At 49.6% G+C, this 15,536-nt stretch overlaps 1 protein-coding gene across 25 annotated transcripts in view; it reads left to right on the forward strand.

The window, feature by feature from the left end:
* The window catches only part of TCF4 (transcription factor 4), a 121,521-nt gene that overhangs the window by 4,878 nt on the left and 101,107 nt on the right, over nucleotides 1-15,536 (forward strand). For 24 of the 25 annotated variants that reach the window (XM_051772974.1, XM_051772969.1, XM_051772973.1 and 21 more), the window contains one exon: nucleotides 202-274. In XM_051772974.1, the coding sequence (XP_051628934.1) occupies nucleotides 202-274 (73 nt within the window). Of the gene's footprint in view, nucleotides 1-31; nucleotides 54-201; nucleotides 275-15,536 lie in introns of those variants that run through there. The other variant, XM_051772979.1, reaches the window with a different exon arrangement.

Raw genomic sequence — 15,536 nt, forward strand, 5'->3', positions numbered from 1 at the left:
CTTCAGGAAGGGCAGATTGGGAAGATAACGAGCCTGAGAAAAGCGGCACGCTGGTGGGGGCTGGCAGGAGTCTGCACTCGTTTGGGGGATGATGGTTCGGGGGAGAGAAACTCCTGAGGACCGTGGAAGGAACTTTGGACTGCCAGAGGACTCGGGAATCGCTTGTTTTCCACTAGTAACGCCTCTTTGTTTTTTTTTTAGATGTTTTCACCTCCCGTGAGCAGTGGGAAAAATGGACCAACTTCCTTGGCAAGTGGACATTTCACTGGCTCAAGTAGGTACCGTTTTTTGTTCCCTCTGTGGTGCAAATGCTGTGATTTATTTCTCCATGGGCTTTACCTTTGTTGTGGTGCTTTAATCTCTCGTGGGGAGCAGATCTGTTCGGATTGGAGCAGAATTATTCCTAAGCACCGGTTATGATTATTCTGATTTTTATTATTTCCACGAGCCTGGGAGGTTTTTAGAGCACTGCAACACATTCCTGATTTTTGAAAAACCCCTGAACTTCCCCTCTGTGTAACTGCTGTTGAAAATTGTTCTGGTTGAAAGTAGGTTTATCTTTTCCCTTTTTTAATTTGAGCCTCGGAGAATTTTTTTTATTTCCAATTCCAAAGACTCTCTTTGTCTGGGAGGGATGAGAGTTGAAACCTCTCGCGTGCAAATGAATTTGGTGAGTCAGAACTGAAGCAGAATTGAAGCCGAATGGGAGGCTGCTGCAATTAAATATAGAAATCACAAGTATCCGAGGATAAAGGGCAGGAAGGGAAGCGTTTAGGATGAGAGAGGATGGAATATTTTTCATGAATGGAACCCTTTCGGTCACTTTTTCGAGCTGGGGCATTTTGCTTGTGAATATCAGAGCGTTGCAGAAGCAGGATTTGTTTGTTTGTTCTTTGGCTGTGGTGGGGCTGGATGGGCAAGTGCAGCATTCCCTGAAATCGGGAGTGGGATGACAAAGCGATCTCGGAGCTCTTGGCGGTGGAACATGTGTGGACAATAATTGTCTGGCAACTCCAGTTTTATAGGGAGGCTTTTATGTGCCTGACAGATGAGAAGGCAAACTCCCAGAGATCCTTATTGCCCATTTCCTTGCCCCGGGATGCAGTTGGTGTTCCTGCCCCAGCCCCAGGTAGGGAGCTGCAGTGTTTACAGCTCCACGTGCCAGTGCTCCGGCCGTCGGCTCGTACCCGGATCCTGGGCAAACCAGGGGGGAATTCGGGCACGGCTTCCCTGCAAACTGCCCCTGGATATCTGCCTCGTTCCAAAGGGTTTCGTGCCCAATATTCCCAGCTTTTGCTCGATTCAAGGCACCCCTTCTCTTTATCCAGCACTTCATTAAATGCACTGGGTCATCAGTCAGCTTTTGATTTCCAGAGCAGGATTCCTAACTGGCAGTTGGTCTGCAGTGGAATGTTTTTTAAGCTCAGGTGCCACCTGAACACTCATTTTGTGCCTTTTATTCTGTGGAGCCTTTGGAAATAACACTGTGGGTTTGTTTTATCTCCCCAAACTTGGTTATGTTGTGCTTGCAGCGACTTGGAGAATTTTGCCGTTGGGGTTGAACAACTTTCCAAACACGAGCTGTAGATTTTAATCCCATTTTTTGCCATTTTGCGCCGTAATTTTCCGAGCCGATTTCGGTGGATATGGAATATCCACTCTATTTGTTTTCAGGGGAGTGTTTGTGCCAGACAAATCAATTTGTCACGCTCAGAGCCCGGGCCGTGCACAGCCACCACTTGGGCTGGGTGACCCCAGAGTTATATTTAATAATTCCATCCCAAGCCTCAGCTCTGGAGTCTCTTGGATCAGGAGGACAAACCAGAGCAGGGAGTGATTAAATTGTGTTTTATTGTCTCCACAGCTGAAAGGATTTGAGGAACTTTGACACCTCCTGTAGCCAAGGAGGATGATTTAATGAGCTGCAGGAAGTGAGGGTTAGGGAGATAAAGACCACTTAAAACAACACCTGAACTGTCCCACGGACAGAATTCCAGCAGAATTCCTTGTCCGCATCAATGCCTGGTGGTGGAGGAGGAAGGAGAAGCTTGAGGAAGTGCCGGGTGTTTGCACAATGGCAGCGCAGGGGGCTTCTGCAAGGGAAAATAACTGGAATTTTCCTCTTGGAATATCTATTGCTCGGTAATTCGACAGGGAATTTTGCAGGGAGTGCTCAGTGCTTCCCAAAAAGCTGGGGGCGATGCCAGGGGGGTACGCGGCCTGAGGATGGAGGTGCGTGGCTATTGTCTGGAGCCCATGCAGGGATGGGATGAGCCAGGGCTTGGGAAATCGGGATTGCACGGATAACACTGGGATAACTGCTCCGAGAGGGGTTTCTGTGCTCCGTGGCAGGACCGAAGGCAGCTCCGTCAGTAATGGCAAACGTGGTTTATTATTCTAATGATGCACTTTGGGAACAGCGCGTTTGGGGAGCGGGAGGGATCCTGCTTTTCCTCCTGCAAGTTCTCCCTGGGAAGTTTGAGCCAGATTTTAATATTCCTCTTTAGGAATACGTTTATTGAGACGAGGAACCACAGATGTCATTGCTCTGCATTAACCTGGAACTCCTTATAGGGAGGATAAAGAAGGAAAAACAGAACCTCCAAAAGTAATGCCAGGCAGGGAAGTGAAACTAGCTGGACTCGAGGAAGTGTGGGAATAATTCCTGCTCCAAGTTGTCCCGGGGGCTTTTCCCTCAGCTAATCCACGACTCTCTGTTGTGATTTGCAGCGTGGGGGGGGGAAAGAAAGTAAAGCCCCATTGCCTTTGAGTCTCGAATTCCACAAACATGGCTTCTCCCCGTGTTCCAGCCCGGGGAGGGCTGCAGGGAGAAAGGAATGTAACCTGAGCTCCAGCCCTGACATTCCCAGGGAGCATTTTTCACATGAAAGGCTTTTGTGAGCCCAGGGAAGGCCCAGCAGCGTGTTTGATGTGTGCAGGTGTTGGGCACAGGGCGCTCCGCCGGCCGGAGCCTCTGACCTGCGCCGGGAGAGCCGGGACTGGGAGCACCGGGGAGCCAAACTCCCCCGGAGTTCCCTCCGCCTTGGGTCGTGTTTGTGAAGTGATTTAAGAGCTGCTCCTTCCACTGAACAATGCACATTCATTGCGGGCACCTGGGGGGGGCTTTTGAGTTTTTCTGCTTTGTTTTCCCTTTTTTTAGGACGGTGGCCAAAAGAAAATGAATTTGCCCACATCACCTAAAATTTTGGGAAGAGTTTCCAACCCCTTCCCCAGCAAATTCATCACAAATTTATCCTACTTTGAGTGTGAGGCTCCATAAAATAAAGGGGTGACGGACCAGGGAGCAGTTTTGCCCCCGAGAATTCCCTGGGTCTGTCACATTCAGCTTATTTCGGGTTTTTATCCATTAATCAGGGCCCACATCTTCCTGATTCCCTTCGATTTCTGCTCCTTCTATTTAAAGCCTGGAATTTTACCTCCATTTGGGAGCATCTGCTCCGGATTGCCCACTCTGAGTGTCTCTGAATAGCGTGTGGGTGGCAGCAGAATCGGAGAAAAGCGGGATTTTTCTCATTGCCCATTCCCATGGCCCAGAAAAAAAGGGAAAAAATCTCCCATCTCTGCATCTCCCAATAAAGCAAAGTCTGTTTAAAGGATTTAAATCCTCGCTTTTCATTTTGCCATTAGTTTGATTAGGGCTTGGCCTGCATTAGAGCAACAAATTAATACATCTTTAACGAGGGAATCACAAATCCAGCTCGGGTTAAAGTCCATTTTTTTTTTTATTTGGGATGTTCTGTGAGGAAATTCTGACAAATATTGTGGGGGGGTTTTAAGCACAGCCTGGTTTTGGAGTGTGGGGAAGCCGCAGAATTTTGCTGTTGGTGGTTGATCACCAAAAAAATGGAATTAAATCGAGGCTTTATTCAGAGGATGTTTTGGAGCTGCTCAGGTGAGGCACACCTGGGGATGCCGGCATGGATCCCAGTATTCCCAGCAGAAATGTGTGCTAGGGAAGAAACCCCATACCAGAGAGAATTTGGGAAGGAGGGGATTATAATGCAGAATAGCCATTCAAGAGATAAAAAAGAGAGGGAAAATCCCCCAAAAGAGCAATTCTCAGCCTTTTGCCCCATAGTGCTGCACCAAGGAAGTGATGTGTCATGTGTCAGGTCCGGAGCTCTCGCCATTCCAGGGCAGGGAGCCCAGGTTTGCCACGGGATATGCCAGGAAAGAGGGAAAATGATGATGGGCTTTGGGTGTGGGCTCGGCTCCGTCGCTCCACGTTCCCTCCTTGGAATTCCGGGTCTCTGGGGGGCTGCAGGACCCTCGACCCCTCGGCCCCGACCCCGGCTCCCTGTGCCATATCCCTCTTGTTCTCCCTGCTGAAAACTCCGGGCTCCACAAAAGCGACTCCTTCCCTCTTTTCCATCCCCGAGGTTTCGTAATTATGATTAAGGAGAGCAGGAATGCTGTTGCCTCCCATCCTTCCAGCTATGTTTACCCGGGATCCTCCTCCTCTCCCAGCCCTATCCCGGCCGCTTCCGTGGGGGCAGCCAGAGCCCCAGGCTGTGCTGTTGGGAAGTGGCCTGAGCCCCCCGGAGCGGGAGGCTGACTTGCAGAGCACAGAGGTTCCTCTGGGGCTCGGCTCTTACTCGCAGGAGCAAACTGAGTGTAGCTGCCAAGGCCACTGCAGGGCTGCAGCCACCTGCAGTCCCTGGGCTGTGGAAATCTGGGAGCCCAGGGCCTGGCTGGTAAGGAAAGAGATAAAGCAGCCTGGCCATTCCCAGTGATAACGGAGACTGGGAGCTGGAGGTGCTTTGGGCAGCCTCGTTCCACGTTACCTCATCTGCAATAGATGTAATAAATCAGAATCCGCTCTGGGGCCGCAGCCACCCGAATGTCACCTGCAGGGGGGACACCCCTGCCTGCCCTTCCCAAATCCAGCAGCAGCAGGGATGCTGTTATCCTGTGGATATCAGGGATCTGGGAACAAAGTGAGGCCGTTAAACCAGGCAACTTGGGCCTGGCTTGGACTTCAGTGGGAGCACAAAGCCTGCCTGGGGAAAAAAACCATGGTACAATTTGACTTCTTCCCACTGGATTTGTGCTCGTGCCACTCCCAAATTCATATGGATTTTTGTCAGAGGCAAACGCAGCTTCCACGGCCCGAATTCCCAAGGAACATGGAATAGGCACAGATAACCCCAAATTTTCCTCTTTTACCACTTAGTTCTGCAGTAGCCAAAAAATAATGGGATTTAATTTTTTTATCACTCCCCCTCTGTAGTTTAAACAGAATTTGGGAATGACTTGGATATTTTCCTTTACTTAGAAAGTCAAAGGGTTTAAGCCTCTGTTTTGGGATCCCAGGAATGTTGTGGAGAAGCTGCTTGATGTTTTTTGGACAGGATCAGCAAATATCTTTCCTGATTAGTGTTGTAATGAGGAATAACTGAAATAATAGAGGAACAACTAAGCCACAGGAACATATAGAGTGGAATTAAGTCGTGGAAGTTTATGCTGTTAATTGCTGGAATCTTCCTTAAATGCCCGGAATCCTGGAGCACTAAAAGCTGTCCTATAAACAATTTTGCTTTGAGCTCCAAATGATTCCTTTCCCTCTTTTCCCCCCCTTCGTCTGCTCTGATAAACAAAGTCGTTTTGGAAGCTTTACAGATCAAACATTTACTCCTCGTGGTAAACTTGTTGTAGCTGGAAATCTGGAGCTCTGCAATCCCGGGAAAAGGGGAGAGTCCGGGTGGCCTGTGGTTTTCAGGGATTTAAATCCTGCTGGGATTTAACTCAGCTCCCATCAGCCAACAAAACCCTGCAGTTGTTCCATAAGGAGCAGTTATGGTTAAAAGTGCTTTTCCCAATGTTTTCCCAGATTCCAGGGCGGTGGACACCAGAGAGAAGAGCGGGAATAACCTGGGAATGTTTCCTAGGATGTAGCATGTAAAATTAATACACATGTAAGAGGATGTGCCATCTGCCAGTGGCCACTCCACAGAGTTCCTCGGCAGCCAGGAGGGATGACGCCAGCACATCCCAGCCCCTGCAATAATTCAATTTGCTCTTATTTCTTTGGAAAAGTGGCTGCCTGAGGCGACTTATTTTTGGGCATCCGGGAGATCCAATGTCCCCAAAATCCACCCCTTGTGCCGCTTGAAGGTTTCCAACCTGGGAATTTGGGCCCAAATCCCTGGATTGGTAACACCAACCTGCTCAATTTTTATCACTAAGCTGTTTGCATGGAAAACTTCCTGCCTGGTGCTTCTCAGGTTGGAATGACCAAATGCTTAATTAATTTTTTAATCTTTTCCACCGCTGCTGTGGAATTTCTTTTCCCAGCAAACTACGGGAACTAGGAAAAGCCTGGAAGAGAGAGCTGGGAGAGTTTATTCCTTCTGCCAAGGAGCGGTTGAGCTGCGCCTGCACCGAGCAGGTGGATGGAAACTTGGGGTTGTTTGGGTGGATTTTGGGGCAGTCACAGCACCGTGTGTCTGAGAACCGTTGTGGCAGTCGCTCCTTAACTGCACCTTTCTGTGCTCCCGGTAGTGATGCCTGTAGGAGCTGCTCCCTGTTGTTGTCTGTGCTGCTGGGGATCCAGTTTGGAAACTGCTGCTGGGTTTTCTGTGGGCCCTTGTGGAATTTGGCTGCGCTCGGTGACTGTAAAGGTTTTTTTGTCACCTTCCTGGTGGCTCCGGCCCTTCCTGCCCTTTAACCAACTCTGGAATATGTGTGTGTGTGACCCCTGCTCTGTCATGTGTGTGTGTGTGTGTGACCCCTGCTCTGTCATGTGTGTGTGTGTGTGTGTGTGACCCCTGCTCTGTCATGTGTGTGTGTGTGTGTGTGACCCCTGCTCTCATGTGTGTGTGTGTGTGTGACCCCTGCTCTCATGTGTGTGTGTGTGTGTGACCCCTGCTCTCATGTGTGTGTGTGACCCCTGCTCTGTCATGTGTGTGTGTGTGTGTGTGACCCCTGCTCTCATGTGTGTGTGTGTGTGTGTGTGTGACCCCTGCTCTCATGTGTGTGTGTGTGTGTGACCCCTGCTCTCATGTGTGTGTGTGACCCCTGCTCTGTCGTGTGTGTGTGTGTGTGTGTGACCCCTGCACTCATGTGTGTGTGTGACCCCTGCTCTGTCATGTGTGTGTGTGTGTGTGACCCCTGCTCTGTCATGTGTGTGTGTGTGTGTGACCCCTGCTCTGTCATGGAGGTGTATGGCACCCGCTTTGTCATACATGTGTGTGTATGTGGCACCCTGGTTCATCATACAGGTGTGTATATGTGGTGTATATGTGGCCTTCTGCTTTGTCATGTGTGTGTATGTCCCTGCTGTGTCATGTGTGTGCGTGTATCCCATGTATATGTTCCTTCTCCGTCCTGTGTCCATATGGGATCTCTGTCCCAATGCCCCAGTGCTCCTTCCTTGGTCAGTGCTTCATTCCCAGATCCAGGGAGGCTCCCCAAGGAGATCTCCCTTTGCATCCTTCCCCTTACACCACCGACCTGGAGGTCCTGGAAAAGTGTATGTTAAAAACCCAACCCAAATCCCTGTGGAACATCACGTGTGTGGCAATCAGGATTTCTGCTGGGATCATTTAGGGGTCCAAAACCGGGAAAGAATTGAAATGCCCGAATTAATTCTTAGGCATGGATGTAATCCCCAGCAAAACAGGGATGCAGCTCTTTTTGTTCTATAGCATCTGCAAACCAGACTGTTTTTCCTGAGTAAAAGCCAGGCTTGCTTGTGGAAATTTGGGATCGTGGGGCTGACGTGCTCTTCCCCCCGCCTGTACATTTAAATACGCTCGACCTATTTGAGAAACAACTGATCCGAGGCTTTGGTGATATTAAATCCAGCTAAATAAGATTCCCGATGGAATATCAAGGCTCTAATTGAATCTCGGGGGTTCTGGGCCCGTTCAGACACAGCCTTGGAGTTGTTTTGTGCTTCCTGACGTCAGCCCAGAGCGTGATTGAATTAGGGCCCGGGATTGTGGGAGCACCTGCCAGGGCCGCCGGGCTGGAGGGTCCGGCAGCGCTGCCAGGACAGACCCTGCCGGCAACGTCGGCGCGGGAGAACAACTGCTGGGGAGCGAAGGGGGCAAAGCCACGGGAGCTGCCCCAACTCCTCTGTCCTTGCTGATGGCCCAACGCTGCTCCTGTTTGTGGTGACCGTGGGATGGGACAGGACAGGCTGGAGTATCGGGATCTAGTGCCATTACACAAAAGAGACTCATTTCTTCAGGATTTTGGGAACAAAGACATGCAGGGATGAGGCTGGGACAAGTGTCACTAATTCCAGCCCCACGAGGCTGTTTGGGTGGGATTTGGGAGCACTTGTGAGCTGCACTTCCACAGGGTACAGCCCAGTTTTCCTCATTTTTTTAAGGGACAATTGACAGCAGGGATTTTGGGAGAGGAGCAGGGATGGTTTGCCTTTCTGATCAGGCACGTCCACCAACAGAGCTGGGAGGAAGTGAGAGCCTAAGTGTTACCTGAGACCTGTGTCTGGGGTTTGCCCACAGGAGAATCCCACTCTTTGCCTCTCCTGCTTGTCCTGGATGAACTGTTTTCCTTCAGAAATATAAAATGCAGTGTTAAATCCCGAGCAGAGCCCGGCACATTCCTCATCCTGCAGGGTCGGAGCCGGCAGCAAACACGTCGCTTAACTTTGGGTTTCTGCCTCTAATCCCTTTGTTGATTTTATCCTCCTTGGAAAGATCCACTTACTTAGGAAATACTGGGGCTTGTTGGATAAACAGAGGAAAATTCACATTCCTAAAATTAGCTGTCTTGTAAACACCACAAATTAGAGCATTAATGTAGGAACCGGCACGGTCACTGATGGGCAGCGCAGTTTTGCCCTCTCCTACTGTTTTCCTTTACATTCCATATATTTTTTTCTCCTTTATATTCCGTATATTTTTTCTGATCTATATTCCGCGTATTTTCCCCTCATTTTTATTCCGTGTGTGTTTGGTCTCCTTGCTCAGTGTCTGCCTGTAGAGCTGACATGGTTAATTGGTGGCAGTGCCGGGTGCGCGGCCGCTCCGCGCTCGTGCGGAGCTCTGATTAAGAGGTTTAGGCGGTGTGGAAAACCCGTGCTTCCCTTGGCTGGGGTGCACAGCAAACCCTGGGAATGTGTTGAGATCCAACTAGGAAGTTAGCCTGGAAAAATATCCGGGACCAGACCACAAACCCAGAGTTTGGGGTGGCTTTTATCAGCTCGCCGGCTCTGTTCGCTCGCTCAGGTGCCCAGTGCTGCTTCCCTGGATGTGGGATAAATCCTTAGCCATGAAATTATTGGGATTAAAGGGTCATTTTCCTTGTAACCACAGACTCAATTTAGCTGAGGAACAAGCACATTGTCAAATTAAAAAATAAATATATATATATAATATGTGTATAAAGTGATTGTCTAGACAGGAAAAGCTCTTCATTATCTGAACGCTGCAGGGCGAGACTGAGTCTATTGGGGACAAAACTGAGTCTTTTTGGGGCAAATTTGAGTCATTTTGTGGCAAAATGGAGTCTTTTTGCTGAGCAAACGCAGAGTAGAAGGCTCTGCCATGGCCTCGTGAGTGTGATGTGGGGCAGTGGTGACACACCTTTGGAAATTGGGATTCTCCTGCGTCCGGACCGCGGGGCCGCCTGGATGTGACCAGTGCAGCAACTGCTTGATTCCAATGAGCCCCTGTAATTCCAGCATTGCCTTGGTTAAGGTTATTAAGAAGAGGTTGTTTACCTAAAATTTAGGAACGGAGGGAGGAAGTGAAACCCCTGAAAGCCCGAAGTGAGCAGATCAAGTGATTCCTATTTGCATTTTTGCCCTCCCGGAATCCCCCTCCCTGTTAGTGCTTGTGGCCACTGAACCACAGTGCCTGACTGCCAGGCAAGGGGGAGCTTTATGATATTAAATATGATATTTAAACTTTCAAAAAATACATGTGCAACTGGTTTTGACCATCTTTTGAAGTGTAAAATAAATCCTGTGACTCTGAGTGATGTTGATAACCAGGGCAGGGCCTAATGGCGAGTTGTTCTTCCCTTAATCCAAAAGAGCAAGAGCTTAAATAGAAAGTGCAGGATTATAAAAGAAGCAGCTTTATTCTTTTTTATTTTGTTTTCGGAGAAAGTTGTTCTGGAAAACAGCCCTGGAAAAATCAAGTTGTGGTGGTGTCCGGAGGGTGGGATGGAGCCATTGCATGGAGTGTGGCCTCAGGAGGGGTCTGGGGGGCCGTGTGTTCACCAGGGTCACTTGTGATTTTATTAATAATATTTCCAATCATATTTTGCTGCTTAAGCCTCTTCCCCGCCCGTTGCTGTCAGAAAGACCTCATTCATGAGGAAATTCCCAGCAAACATGGATAATCTGTGGAATAGCCTCCAATTTGCTGTGAGCTGGATTGAAAAAGGGCAGCAAAAAGGCGAGTAAAGCCAGGAGTGAAGTAGGGAAGGGCGGCTAGAGCAGAGAAGCAGGATCTGAGGGACAGCATTGTTCCTGGGGCCGGGAGCCGGGCAGGGCCGGGGCCACTCGCTCCGTGTCACAGATGGCACCATCTTCCCACTGCGCCCTGGATCACAGACTGGCATCTTAATGGGGCAGAGGCAGCGCGGAGCCTCCCCGGAGATGAGGGAGGTTCATCCCGCTCCGGGACAAGGGTCAGAGGTGCCTCTTTCAAGGTATCCGTCCTCATCCTGCTTGGAAAGCTGGCTCAGAGACTCCGGCCCCGCTTGGAGTTACATGGGATGAATCCCATCTTAACCACCCCCCGGGGCTGCTGAAATCCCGAGTTTTCTGAGGTTTTCATTTGGTTGTAGACCCCTAAATCCTTCTGATGTCCCTGAAGAACCAGGAGCCCACAGGACAGAGCCTGGCAACCCCCCCCCGCAGCGTTTTCCCTTTTTATTTATGGATTTATGACATTGATCCCGTTTATTAAGGGCTGCCACTGTGTTGGTGCTGTGCTTTTCCGAGGGTTAATTGGTTCCAGTTGCAGAGTTAATTGATTTCACTCGGCTCCCAAGGAGGAGATGTGAAACGGAGTCTCCTCCGAGGGCGACACTTCCCGGGAGAGGCGAACACCTCCTCTCCCGTTCCCGGGAGGCACAATCCTCCTTTGTGCCTTCACAGAGAATTTTCACTGCAGCGCTGCTTCATCTCATCCTCAAAAATTCCCTCCTTTGGTGCAACAGGGAGGTTCTGCACTAACCAGCATCTCCAGGATTACTTTGGATTTGCTTCCAGCTAGTGACAACAGATTCCAACCCATTATTCCTAGACTTTTGCCTTCCAATGGCTCTGCTCCCATCCACGAGCCATTTTGCTCTCCTGGATTCATTGTGGCAACTTCTTTTTCCCCCTTGAAAAGGGGTTTGATCTCTTTTCTAATTTAATCAGAGTTTCCTGAGAGGACTTTGAGGAAGGGCATCTCATTTGGGGATCATTCCATATTGTCATCAAAAATTCCGGCTGCTTGCTGCCTAATCCTGCATTTAGGAATTTTTGGGTGGGTGTTCACACTGCTTGTGTCAATCCACAAAGAGCCACTTCTCTGTGTCATTAGAAGCAGTTAATTAAAAAAATATAGGAAAGATAACATGGAAAAAGTGATCTGGGCACTGCAACTTGGCAACCTGGATTTCTTTCCGTGGAATCATAGAATGCTTTTGGTTGGGAGGGACCTTAAAGCTCAGCTCATTCCAAGCCTCTGCCAGGGGCAGGAAACTTTTCCCTTGCCCAGGTTGTTTTCTTGGAATCAGACAAGCTACAGCTCCATAGGTACTTGTGCTATCTCCTTGTATCCTGCCCTTTTATCCATCAGTGGAAAATCAAAGCCCCCGTTTCCTGGTTGCTTCGTTTGAAGCCTCCTCCAAGCTCACATCCCATAATTTGGTTTATTCAGCTCAGTGGTTGTGTTCCATTCACCTCCAGCAGGGATTCGGGGAGAGGGGAGGGATGAATAGGGATGACTCATGAACACAAGTGATTTTTAGAGCTTCTCCCATTCCCTTTGTCAGCTCCCATGGAAAACTGGCATGTTTGGGATCAGCAAGAGCACTTTATGTGCTCTTCCCCCAGAGCTGGAACCCGGATAGCAAAAGCTATGGGAATTTTCCTGCTGACTTGCCTGTGAGGAATTGCTTCATGGAAAGGATGGTCAGGTGTTGGAATGGGTTTCCCAGGGAGGTGTGGGGTTCCCCTCCCTGGGGGTGTTCATGGAATGAGTGGATGTGGCACTTTGTGCCATAATCTGTGGGAAAGGTGGGGATCGGTCACGGGTTGGATTCAATGACCTCAGAGGCCTTTTCCAACCTGAATGATCCTGGGAATAGGTGAGCTTGGAAAAGCAGGGCTCTATTTATTGATTTATCCTCGTGAGCTTACTCAGAAGAATAATTTCCTCTCTTACTCCACTTGGAATTTCACTGGGAGATGATATTTGCAGGGATTGAAAAGTTGTTTCCGTCCAGCATTTTGAAGTGATTTAAAAATTTTTTTTACATCAATTTGTAAGGAAAACTTCCCTTTAAAAAGACTTCCCTGCCATCCTTCCCATAATTGGTGTACACTCCACATTTCCTCGTCCTACTGCTTGGGTTCTAAACCCAAGGAATATATCCCTTAAAAAAGTAGGGATATATTCCCACCACATTATCCCGATCCGGCGTAAGCATCTGTGGCTGTAAGTGCACTTCATTCCCCCTAATTAAGTTATTGAGTCATTTACACATTAGGATGTGCTCCAGATTCCACTCTTCCAGGAATGGGTTCTAATTACACCCCCAGTTCTCCAGCTCCGTTAAAACCCCGGGAACCATGTGGAATGAGGGGGCATTAGGGTCAAATTAAGGGAGCGGTTCCGAGGAGCACAACCGGGAGTCGACCCCCCAGCTACCTTCTCCCAGGTCCTGGAGCTCTTCAGGTGCCACCCAAAGGCCAGTCTCCCATTCTCTAATTGGCGCCATTGGTTCCCGGGGTTGTAATTCCTGACATTAATAAGGATTGTGAAGGCAGAATGGTCTTTATTTGGGTTCTGCTCTTGAATTTGGGGACTTGATATTCCAGAGGTTCAGTGTCCGTCCGTGGCTGCCTTGCACATCAAAGCTGCTCCTCAGTGCCTTGGGTTCAATGGCTTTGGGATTGGGTGTCTGCTGATGGGTAGGCTTGGATTCTCCCCAGGGAGGGGGTGAGACCCTGGCACATGTTTCCCAGAGAATCCGTGGCTGCCCCATCCCTGGGAGTGTCTAAGGTCAGGCTGGAATAACCTGGCCTAGTGGAAGGTGCAGTGGGCTGGGAATGATCCTTAAAATCCCTCCCAACCCAAACCTTTCCGTGACTCCGTGACTTCTCTGCAAGGCCAGGTCCCGGCGTGGTTGCCAGGGGAAGGGATCCCGCCCTGTGGAATTCTACTCGCGGGAGGTGCTCTGGAGTGGCTGCAGCCTCCCAGAATTCCCCAGCTCTGTGGCAGACTCTTGGCGTGTGGTGGTGCCGGCGAGGGCACCGAGGTGCAAAGGCGGGCGCTATTCCAGGCACTGCCTTTGCAGGGAACACCTCAAACCTTCAGCGGGGAAGGGGAATAACCTACTTCTGCAGCTCCCCCAGGGCTTCCCAGGAGCATGCACTTGCTTCCAGCAGGGAATTCTCTGGAGATTCTAACAGTGCAAACCTTGAACCTTCCCACTGTTGCTGGAGCAAAGAGACTCTGGCAGTGATGTCACAGAGCATCATGCAGGGATACAGTTGGAGGCATGGATTTAAGGGGATTTAAGGGCTTCCCTGCTTTTCCTCCTCTCCTTTTTAAGGAATTGAATGCCAAGATCTTTGGAATGAAGGGCAAAATTTCTTCCTTACACTGAAATTTCTCTATCTGGGTTAATATTTACAGATCAACTCACGCTTTCCTTGCTACGTTATTCCAGGCCGGGTTGGACAGGGCTCAGAGTAAGCCAGGCTATGGAAGCTGTCCCTGCCTATGGCAGGGGGTGGAAGGGGATGATCCTTAAATCACCTTAAATCTGATTTTGCAAATAATGAGGGATTTTGGTCACTGGAACCCAAGCATTGATAGGAAGTGGTGCATGTTTGAATCAGAGATTTTGGGAAGGCTCCAAGGAGACTATGATATGAAAGAAATGGGGTCTTCCATGGTTCTGTTGGTCTGGAGGTGGTCAGGCTTTGTTTCCCAGTTTATTTGAGGATTTTTTTTGGAAAACAGGCTGTTTGGCTACCAGCTGCTTCCCAGGGATCCGCAGTGTGTGACTTATTTTGATATACACCAAATTTTTGATGTAACAGTAATTAACTGTGGTGATGACGAGATGAAGGTGGACATCTCCACAAGCATATTTTGTGGAGGATCCAAACTGACTGTGGCTGGGTGGGGAAATAAAGCACTAGGGATACACTGGGTGTTTCTTTGAGGTTTTACTCTGGGTTTCACTGCTCACGTGAAGTCTGAAGGCGGGCACCGACTTCAGCGGTTCTCCTGGCACACAAGTTGCTTTCCAAAGGGAAACATCCCTGGTGGAAAAGCAGAGAGCCTAAATAGATCTCTTTGGTCTCCCAGGCAGTCCATTAATTTGCTCCAATTAAATATTATCTTTAAGTATTGCGAGTGAACTGTCCCCTGATAATGGCTCTGGACGGCCATTAAGGCCTAATTGCTCCCTAATGGAGTTGGCCCGAGCCGTGATTCGATAGAACTTCTGCAGAAGGGACTAAAAGCACCACCAGGGTTCGGGTTTTTTTCCCACTGGTCTTTTTTCATATCAATGGAGGAGATTAAATCCCATTTTCGTTTAATGCTGTGGGACCTGGTCTGGAGAATCCCAGAATCCCAGGGAGCTTGGAAGAGACCTCTAAGGTCATGGAGTCCAGGGTGGGACTGACCCCAGAGCACTGAGTGCCACGTCCAGGCATTCCTTGGACACCTCCAGGGATGGGGATCCACCACCTCCCTGGGCAGCCCCTCCCAAGGCCTGACCACCCTTTCCAGCAGGAAATTCCTCCTGGTGTCCAACCTGACCCTCCCCTGGCGCAGCTTGAGGCCGTTTCCCCTCATCCTGTCCCTTGTTCCCTGGGAGCAGAGCCTGACCTCCCCCCCAGCTCCAGCATTCTTTCAGGGAATTCTGGAGAGTGAGAAGGTCTCAACCAGCTGGGATCATCCTCCCAGTTTGTTCCAGCCACTTGGAGCTGCTCCATCGTCAGCTGGAAAACAGGAACAGGGTTGGAGAACCAAGTCTGGGTTCCAGGTGTGTTGTGGAATTGAGAACATTTTTAAGCTTTCCCAATATTTACCTGCTGGATTTGTTGCTGGAGCTCTCAGGGGTGAGCGAGGATTGCTGAGCTCTTGGTCTGGGTGACAAGGTGGTGACTGGACAAAGGCTGGACTGGAGGACCTTGGAGGTCTTTTCCACCCTGTGAATTATGCCAGGGCTGCAGACCCCATTCCATGGAAGTTTTCTATTCAGTGTTCAGAGTCTAGCAGGGCTTTTTTATGGCAGGAGGGAGATCAATAGCCCTCTTTTCTTGGATAGGGCCTCAGTCAGGAGGAGATGTTATC

The sequence above is a fragment of the Manacus candei genome, unplaced genomic scaffold (genome assembly GCF_025592945.1).
Source record: "Manacus candei isolate 608988 ecotype Guabito, Panama unplaced genomic scaffold, ASM2559294v1 h1tg000163l, whole genome shotgun sequence".
NCBI lineage: Eukaryota > Metazoa > Chordata > Aves > Passeriformes > Pipridae > Manacus > Manacus candei.